This window comes from Austrofundulus limnaeus, unplaced genomic scaffold (genome assembly GCF_001266775.1).
Source record: "Austrofundulus limnaeus strain Quisiro unplaced genomic scaffold, Austrofundulus_limnaeus-1.0 Scaffold64, whole genome shotgun sequence".
NCBI lineage: Eukaryota > Metazoa > Chordata > Actinopteri > Cyprinodontiformes > Rivulidae > Austrofundulus > Austrofundulus limnaeus.
In genome coordinates, this window is record NW_013952466.1 from 2,321,504 (window position 1) to 2,331,357 (window position 9,854).

General features: G+C 40.4%; 1 protein-coding gene across 1 annotated transcript in view; it reads left to right on the forward strand.

Moving 5' to 3' along the window:
• The window catches only part of LOC106518657 (nesprin-1), a gene marked incomplete at its 3' end in the record, with an annotated part of 139,050 nt that overhangs the window by 75,347 nt on the left and 53,849 nt on the right, over positions 1-9,854 (forward strand). The window contains 8 exon segments of the mRNA XM_014010029.1: positions 2,452-2,595; positions 3,686-3,841; positions 5,526-5,690; positions 7,187-7,359; positions 7,469-7,622; positions 7,804-7,947; positions 8,071-8,235; positions 9,150-9,467. Of these exon segments, the coding sequence (XP_013865483.1) occupies positions 2,452-2,595; positions 3,686-3,841; positions 5,526-5,690; positions 7,187-7,359; positions 7,469-7,622; positions 7,804-7,947; positions 8,071-8,235; positions 9,150-9,467 (1,419 nt within the window).

Below are 9,854 nucleotides of genomic sequence, written 5' to 3' on the forward strand. Positions count from 1 at the left end.
CCTAGGATCATTGGGACACTCAAACCCCTCCACCACGATAAGGTAGCAGCCCAAGGAGTGACTATATTGTATTAAAATAATTAATTTATGTTAAATTTAGGATGCACTAGTCCAGCTGTTTCAGTTTATATACATATATCAAGGCTGCACAAACATTTTCTCCAAAATGAAAATCTATCTGAGGCCAAATGCAATAATATAATTCATGAAATACAAATACTTCTTAAGTACAGTTCTTTTCATTTTAATGATTATGTCCTGCTGGAGTGTGACATGATTTGTTTGTGTACAAAATAATACGGTATCAGAGTTTTATATGTTTATACTTTTCATTCAGCCACAATTAAATTCACTCTATCTAGGAGATACAATTTATATGGATAGTATTTATTTTTTACAAGCTGGAATGAAAACAAGCAAAAATTTAATAAAAGTAAAGACTTTCTACTTCTTGCCTCTTTTAAAAATGTAAGTAGAAAGTACAGATAATTGTGTGAAAATGTAAGAAGTAGAAGTAAAATGTAGGCTGAAAAATAATTACTCAAGGAAAGTACAGATACCCAAAAATTCTCCTTAAGTACAGTAACAAAGTATTTGTACTTAGTTATGTAAGAAAAATACATATTCAATAGACTGAAGTTAATATTAAAACCGCCATTGTTAAATAAAATGATTTGTAGAAGGAATCAAACCATACAACACCAGAATTCTGGAACTGAGTGAGGTTGATTGCCACCGGAGCTGACAGGAAATCACACTGGCGAAAAACCAGGAAGTTCATCAATTTATACATGGTTCTTCAATGCCTGCGTTCGCCCCCTACTGACCTACGGCTGAATCACAGGCATTCAGACAAAAACCTCATCTACTGTTATCATAACGTTTTAATTATGTGTTGTTATAATTCAGACATGTAACTAATCTATATCAATCAAAACATAATAGATAAAACATTGTCAACATTATAAAAAGGAAAACCTAAGAATATAGTGTTGTGCTTCTAACATCAGTACTAACCTCTAATAACTATAAATTTCTTCAGTTACTTTACAACTCTGGTTAGGGGAGTCGTCCTGGAATCGGGAGGTTACCGGTTCGATCCCCCATTCCAGCTGTCTCAGTTGTGTCCTTGGGCAAGACACTTCACCCCTAACACCTCTGACGTGTCCCATCAGTGTATGAATGTGATTGGCACTGATTAGTCTCCATAGATGATTGTACATGTTAGCTTTGTAGAGACCTAATAGAGTGCTGCGTGAATGGGTAAATGAGGACACAGATTGTTGTGTGAAGAGCTTTGAGTATCCTGGTTGGGTAGAAAGGTGAACGTGGGGCGGAGATAACAGCATCTGTAGCACAGAGGAGCAGGAAAAGGTGGCAAACTTATTACTTCAATGTGACTAATGCATACATGTCAATCTCTTCGGACGTTTACCTGTGTAAAGAGCCTCAAAAATCCATAAATTTTGCAAAAAAATCCGTACAGCGGGCTGCGGACATGAAAGCACCTCAGGAGGAAGGTAGAGCGGAAAAAGTTCAAAACTTATTTCTAGCGGCAGAACAGTTTGGAAGATGACTGTTTGATGTTTTTTATTGTTTTTTAAATCATCCTATAGGCTCTGACATGTTAGATAAATTTGAAAAAGAGGTTTTGAAAAAAATCTGTAAGACTTGAAAAAATCCGTAAGATTGCTCTGTACATCTGTATACCTGCAAAATGACGTCAAATCCTTGTAACTTACGGACAATCCGTACAAGTTGGCATGTGATGCTAATGTGATGGCGATTTTCAAACGATGTGTCGTGCAGCTTTACACTGATCTGCTATGTGGGTGTACTCTGAGTCCTAACTGTTTTCTTGTTTAAAACGATCCAATAACCATCAAAATCTGTCTGTTTGTTAGCAAACAATCTCAAACTACTGGATGAAGTTTAATGAAACACAGAGGAGAGCCACTGCTCCTCTGCATCAAAGGAGTCAGTTGAGGTGTTCTGGGATTTGATAATGCCTCCTAGACGCCTCCCATTGGTGGTTTTCAGGATCTTTCTGTTGGGAAGAGACTCSGGGGCAGACCCAGAACTCACTGGAGGGATTATCCTCTCTGGCCTAGAAACACCTTGGAGTCTCCCAGGAGGAGCTGGAGACTGTCGTCGGGGAGAGGGAGGTCTGGGTTTTTCTCTGGGATAGGCGGTAGAAGATGGAGAYGTTGAGCATTTCACTGAAAATTATTTGGAAAAATCATGAAAGCAATATCAAATCAAATTGAAATCAACTCGAGTTGTGAGGTTGTTAAAAATCTCCAGGCTTACCTCGGAACCCAAACAGGATAAAAACTGTGGTTTGACTGATCTCTGCACACATCAGCGCGACTGTTTGATTCAGTCCGCGTTTTAGATTAGACTCCAGAGCGCGCTGAATAAATCCTTCCTGTCACTGCGTTGCATTTGCAGAACCTGCAGTCCCAGATGACGGACTTCGAGGCCAGCGCCGAGCCTCTGCAGGAGTGGCTGAACGGCACGGAGGTCAGAGTTCAGGAGAGCAGCGCTCGACTGCACGACCTTCCTGCCAAGAAACAGGAGCTGAGCAAGTTGCAGGTATTTTATCATTCTGACGTGTTCGCTCTGTCACAGTGTCATAATTACCATTAACTTACATTACTTGTTTAATTATTCTGGTTATTCATGGAGCCATCTGTTAGTTTATGCATCATTTTATTTATTTTTTTCTGTGAAAGTGTCACCGTGAAAGAGCTGTTTCCATTTCTTTTCTTAGCTGCGATCCCTGATATTCTCTCATTTCCTCCCCTCTCTGCAGTAAACCTTGTCATTATCGCACAAAGTGAATATTAAGTAGGCTTTTAAATTGTTACCTCTTCATCAGATATGAATCCCCAAAGTACAATTTTGAACCCACTGGGAATAGGGAAGGACCTAATTACATTTGTTGAGCACCAGCGGATCAAAACAGAGCTGCATCTTGACACAATAGTCAGAGGAGAAGTCCAGAAAATCTAATTAATTCTCCTTCTGTCAAAGCTGAAGTGCTGCGTGGCYAAAAGGGCCTTTTTTTTTTTTCTGGAAGCGATAACGGCTCTTGCCACATCTGCCAGACACAAGAAAGGAAAAGAAGCACAAAGCGGTAAAAAGATAAAACTGACAACAGAAGACAAAAATATATCACGCCCATCTCAGAGCTCTGCCCTTATCTTTGGAGCTATTTTTGTATTTATTCTGTTGCCGCTGCAGCACTTCCCCAGCGTTGCCTTTTGTCTGGCCCTGTCTGTAATTACATTTCTCCCCCCCCACAGCACCTGAAGTACAATACAATACATGCAGGCTTTAGTGTTTGAACTTGTGTTGGCAAAATCCTCTTTATGCTGTCACTTCAATACCCCCCAACCTGYGCAGCCTCATATTAGTTCCCCGCTCTGCACTGTGGGGCTCAACTGAATAACAGCCTTCAGAATAGAGAAATACTGCTGATGATGTTTTTCATCCATCTAATAAAACGTGCTGTTTTCCTCKACATCGCCTTTTGCTGTGCATTTCACTCCTCTCTCTGGCTTTTTACATTTATTTATTTATTTTTTTACTAAAATCCGCCATTTCTTTAACATGCTCCCCTAACACCATGCTGCTCCATCTCTGTTTGTTTTCTTCCTCCTCCTGCTTTKTGCCGGTCCAGTCTGTGCTGGAGGACATGGTCAGCCGGGAGGTGGAGCTGGGCAGGTTGAGGGAAAGAGCTCACCACCTCTGGGAGGGACAAGCAGCCGGCAAAGGCTTCGTCCACAGAGTGTCTCAGCTGTCAGCTCAGTTTCTAGCCCTCAGCAACTTAACCAAGGTAACCCTGTGCACTTCTTTCTGTTTCTCTAGCTGTTCTGTGTGCTTCTGTCTCAGAAATGCTGCAGCTTGTTCTCCTTGGCAGGGCCGGCCCGTGGCATAGGCAGTATAGCCAAATGCTAAGGGCACCGTCCATCTAGGGGGCCGCCTGAAATGGAGGACAAAATAATATTTTATAGCTTTTTATTAGAGTATATTTGTGGAATAATCACTGGTTAGTCAGGTTTATGAAGGTAAGCCTGCTTTGTTTGGGGCGCCAAGTGTAAAAATAAAATGTTTAAAAAAATGTYGCTAACAGCAAAAAAATTTCCACTATTTACCTCACTGTTCTAACATTTTGCTATTTTTTTTACTAATTCAAATAAACTACATGTGTAAACATTAAATTATAAGTCTAAATGTAAAAGTTAAATCTTTAATGTTGAAGTTTATATTTAAGTATTTCGGAATGGAACGCGGCCTTTACCACAGATACTCGGCTCTTGCTAATGCATCTAACACTCAAACGCAGCTTCCCTTAAAGACGTCAAACTTACAGGTGATTTATGGTGCAGAGGATGTTTCGTATTAAAAGTATCACATGATGCAGTCAAGACTAACTACTGGTGCTCAGTGTGTAAAAAGAAAACACAATAAGGATAATGGAAGTTTAATTTATGACCTCAGATAAAGTTCAGGTTTTCAGTGTTTTACCTTCATAATATACTGWTTTTATGTTGTTTTAATGATTAAAATGCTCTTCAAATGGCTGGAAAATGCATTACTTTGATCTTTTATAAAGTTTTTCGGGTCAAAACACCCCTGGAGACCCCCCTAGAACTTCATCACTCCACAGGTATGAGGTAGACTTCTTGTATTCAAATTAATTATATTGTTAACTATTTAAATTGAACAAACTGTTTTCTAAATATGAAAAAAATATGTATCAAAGACAAAACTTTTTAAATTTGGAAAATGAATGTGTCTAAGGGGTGCCACCTGATATCTTGCCAAGTGCGCCAAATTGGCTTGGGCCGGCCCTGCTCCTTGGTTTGTGTTCGCCGTTGATTTGTGTGATCTGATGGGTTATTCTCCATGTTTGCTCTAATTAACTCATCTCTAGTCCAGACTTATTTACCTGAGGGGAGTAATCTTACTCACCTCTTAAAGGTCTTTGCTGTTGAAGCCTCATCAACATAAAAAACGTCCAAGAACGTGCAGCATACCTTCATCTGCTAATGCACAGCTAAAATGCCAAAGCTGAGATGTTTCAGGACTCTTGACCTTTTTATAGCTTTCATTAGCTTGGCGAGACTCAAACAATTCATTTGATGTATTGTGCAACAAACATTACACTGACCACAGTACACTTAGCTCGTGGCAATGAACGTCCCCCAGCGATGATGAATGACTTTATTTACTTTGCAGKCTTGAACTGGAGAGCTATTTTTAGGTCTGCTTTCCTGTCAGACATTCAGCCGCTGCAAACTGCAGCAGCTTTCACTTTGTTCACTCCACAATTACATGTTAAGATGTCTGCCTGATGACAGCAAGCTTGGAGGAGGTGGTGGTGGCGTTGGGGGAAGTGTCTCTGAAGACGTCTGTTATTCTCATTTCAAGCACAAACAGAACAAAATGAAGACACAGTGGATGAGCGGCGCAGAGCCGACGTAACATTTGACGAGTGTGTTTGCTCTCATCTGCAGGACAAAGCCTCCAGGATTGAACGCATCGTCGGGGAGCACCAGCTCTTCTCTCAGGGGCTTAAAGAGCTTCAGGACTGGGTGTGTGAGGCGCAGAGGGTCATCGGCACCTGCACCTCCTCCACGACAAACAAGAGCGTGCTGGAGGACCGCATGGTACAGCTGGAGGTGAGACAAGATGGGCGACTTTCAGAGGGTGTGGACAGTGACTGAGCAACAAAAATATATCTCCAAATGTTTTGTTGTTTTATTTATGATTTTAGAAAGCTTAAGTACTCGGAATGAACAATGAATTTCAAATCTTTAAATAGTTAGGTTTGATTTAAACATCTGAAAGTTTATAAATGTCTAATCTAAATTCCAGTTAAGAAGATGTCTGAGACAAAACTCTTACGAACCCAACTCTCACACAGATGAAACGGCGCACCCAGAAAATGAGTCTGTTTGTCATTTCTGGTCAGCAGTAATGATTCATAACAAATGACTRCTTTTTACTTTTACATGTAAGGATGTATCGCTGTCTCTTATGCCTTCAGCCAGTGGTGGGCACAGTTCCGCTAACTCGCTAATAGCAGAACTAATGTTTGATGAGCAGTTTAACGGACGTAGCTCCCACTAAATTAATATTAAGTTCTTTACAGCTAAAAATCCTATGAAATAAATCACCACATTCTTATTATACTCAACAACATTGTTTCACATGCACCAGCTACATGCTTGATAAAGCTGTGCTGTAAGTAGAGCCACAGGGTGACATCATCCCCCAGCTGAGGACAGTCCATGTTCAGTCTCCTCCTATATAGAGATTAAAACTTCTGACTCATGGTTTCAGTTTAAAGGCAAAAACTTTTAACATCGATTTTAAACCAAAACTGAACAAGAATTTGCCCCCCACCCCAAAAAAAAAAAAAATAAAATAAAAATAAAAATAAAAATCCACACAAAAAAATAGTAAAAAATCAGAATTCTGATTTTAAACTTTGAAAATCTGAGATCAAAGTCAGAATTCCGACTTTAATCTCTGACTTTGATCTCAGAATTCTTAAAGTCAGAATTTTGACTTTGATTTCAGAATTTTGTTTTTCAAATTTTAAATAGTTAGATTTAAATTATTTTCTATTATCTTAGAATTTGCCTTATAATATATATATCGCCTTATATGTCATCTAACATCTTAGAATCGCCTCTGTCAGTGTGCCCCAGGGTAGCTGTGGCTACAATGTAGTTTGCCATCATCAGTGTGTCAATGTGTGTGTGCATGGGTGAATGTCTGTAGTGTGAAGCGCTTTGAGTGTCCTGGATGGATAGAAAGGCGCTACGGTACAGTCCATTTACCAGATCTGAAGTTTAAAGTCAGAATTCTGACTTTTTACAATTTTTTTTGAGTGGAATTATTTTTTGACTAATTTTCTTCTTTTATTTTTTCACTTTAGAGATTTTCTTTACACTTTGTTTAGGTATTTCATGTCTGGTTTATTTATTTATTTTTTCCTCACGTGTCCTGTCTGGAAACGTGAAACTCAGAATTGATGTCTGAGTGTCCAAATGAAGCACAACAGTTTTACTTTCACAAGTGCAGCATAACGGCATTTCACCCTGATACTCCACTTGTATATATTGAAACCTTTATTATAAATTCTTTTGTTTTGTTTTTTTTACTTTAGGCCTTACTGGCTGCTCGTCAGGAGAGGGAGATCCAGCTAAAAATGCTCCTGACTCGTGGAGAGGCAGTCCAAAGAAATACCTCAGCCGAAGGGGTTCCAGTGATCCGCAAACAGATCCAAGACCTCAAAGACTCGTGGGACTTGTTGCTTTCTGCTTCAATCCAGTGCAAAAGGTGACCAGCTGGTCTTTAAACATCAACTTGAAATCCCTGTTTTCATGTGTTTTATTATAWAAACTTGTGTGTTTGCTCTGTTAGACCTGATTGTGTTGTTTTCTTACAGTCAGCTGGAAGGCGCTCTGTCGCAGTGGACCAGCTATCAGGAGGACGTGGAGCAGTTCGTGCAGTGGATGGATCGGGTTGAAGAAACGCTGAGCTGCTCAGACCGGCAATACTCTGAGATGAGAGATAAAACTGCTAACCTTGGAAGGACGAAGGTATCACAGACTATAAGTAAAATTTCTGTTATTATGATGGTTATATTGTTTAAGAAATTATCTTTATTTTAATTGTAAATTTTTTTTAATGGAGCGGCTGTGCTCTAGTTGTTCATGTGTGTGCTTTTAAACCCCAGCTGGGTTGAATGAGCTGTTCTTGTGTGTGTTTGTTTTATTTTAGCTTCTCTATGAGGAAGTTTTAAGTCACAGCAGTCCTCTGGAGACCATTGCCACAAAAGGATCCAACATGGCTGARCATTACACAACCCAGCAGGAGGTGCAGCAGCTGCAGAGTAGATACAACACACTCAAAGAAAAAGCAAAGGTATTGCCCACAACTGCATTTAGTGTTTAAATTAGATTTTTTTGATTCTCAAAGTGTAACCACAGCATTCAGTTTTACTATAAATCTAATAATAGTGTGTAAGTTACAGTTTAACTCTTACAGAATGCTGTCAGTAAGGCCAGTGAGCTCGTGATGGTCCACCAGGAGTATCAAAGGGGGTTACATGTGTTTGAGGACTGGCTGGAGCAAGAGCAGTCGTCTTTGGCCACGTTGTCTCATCCAGAGGGGAATGTGGACACGCTGGAGAAAACACTGCAGCAGCTGCAGGTAATGAAAACTGTGGAGCCTTGTGTTCGGTTGGTCTTACAGTACACAGATCAAGGCCCAGATTCACTGATGCCCGTCAGACAGGAAATCTCGCAAAACCTCTCGAGATCAAACATGAGTTCAGAGTAAATAAACATGGCCAACCAGGAAGAAACGATGGGGTTAGTTTGTGGATTATTTTTAACAGAAAAAAACAAACAAAACAAAAAAGACGTCCAGCAGACTTTCTGGTGTTCTGTGGTAGTTGTTTTGTCTTCTGTATTTTGGATTACCCCGTGTTTCCGTAACCTCGCTTTCTGATTTGCTACACATCACATTCAAAAGGTTGCAAGCTTTGTCCTCGGGGAAAACCACACACGTTGGGGTATTGGGCCAGGATAATCCAACACACTGAATATCAACAATTTGAGTTTTTTTTTTGCACATCTATCTATTTTCACAAAGCCCTCACAAACTTCCAGTTTCAACATCTCTCTGCACTAGTGCAGTCTGCTCACATTTAAATGAGGTTTTGTGCATGCATTTAAAAGAAAATGCACATATTGATGGAAATAACTGTTCGAGCAAAACACATCTGATCATTAAAGACCCGTTTGGAATATGTATTTAGCACCAATTACTGTGTTTCATGTCTCATGAGAGCAAGCGGTATTGCATTTTGGAAGAAGAAAATGAAAACAATTAGCTGTCTGCTGCACTGGTGTCTTTACAAAACAAGTGCAGTCACTTGATGTTCGCCCCCAGCGTATATTCAGAGTAAATATGACGCTAAGATGAAGCAAATAAGGGGAGCTAATGAAGATCAGAAATGTCTACAAGTACAATCTGCCCACATAATCAGCATGCTGGTTTTCCTCAACTCAACAAAATATCAATCTTTTCATTACGTTTCCTTTTTTTAATGTCCTTCCCAGAACCTGCAGGAAAACTGCTCCAGAGGCCAGTCTTTGCTGGCGTCAGTGCTGACTAGCAGGGAGCGAGTTATCCCCTGGGGCATCCCTCAGATTGAGGACCGAGCTCTGGACACGGCAAAGCGAGAATGGGCRGCCCACCGGAGCCGCCTTGAGGAGAATCAGGCCCAGCTTCACTCCACGCTGACCCGGCTGAGGCAAATGGGCCACAGGTTCTTAAACCTGGCTCAGTGGTTGGAGGACACGGAGAAGGTGGCCAACATCCGAAGCCATCAGCGCTCTGACAGAACGACCAAACAAAGTCAGCTGAAGAAACTCCAGGTCAGCGTCAGACACCATGATAATACATCTACACAGATTTCAGCAGCTTTAAATCAATTCTGTTTAAAAAAAAATCTGTGTTTCGCTTCAGATTTGTTCTTTGACTGGCAGTCATGTCAACGCAACTCCCAATTTACTCGCTCACAGTGCATTCACTGGAGTGTAAAAGCCAAAGTAAAGTTTTTTATTTGCCTGTCAGGGTGAAAGCAGTGMAGCATCTGTCACTTCAACACGTTACTTATTTACATTCCCAGTAAAGCAGCAACATTCCCCCCACTTCTGCTGAGGTATACTTTTAATGAGAAGACACACAAACACGTACATATGGGGTGCCTTTTGTAAAGTTACACAGTCAAAGATTACCACCAATATTTTTGTTTTATTTAG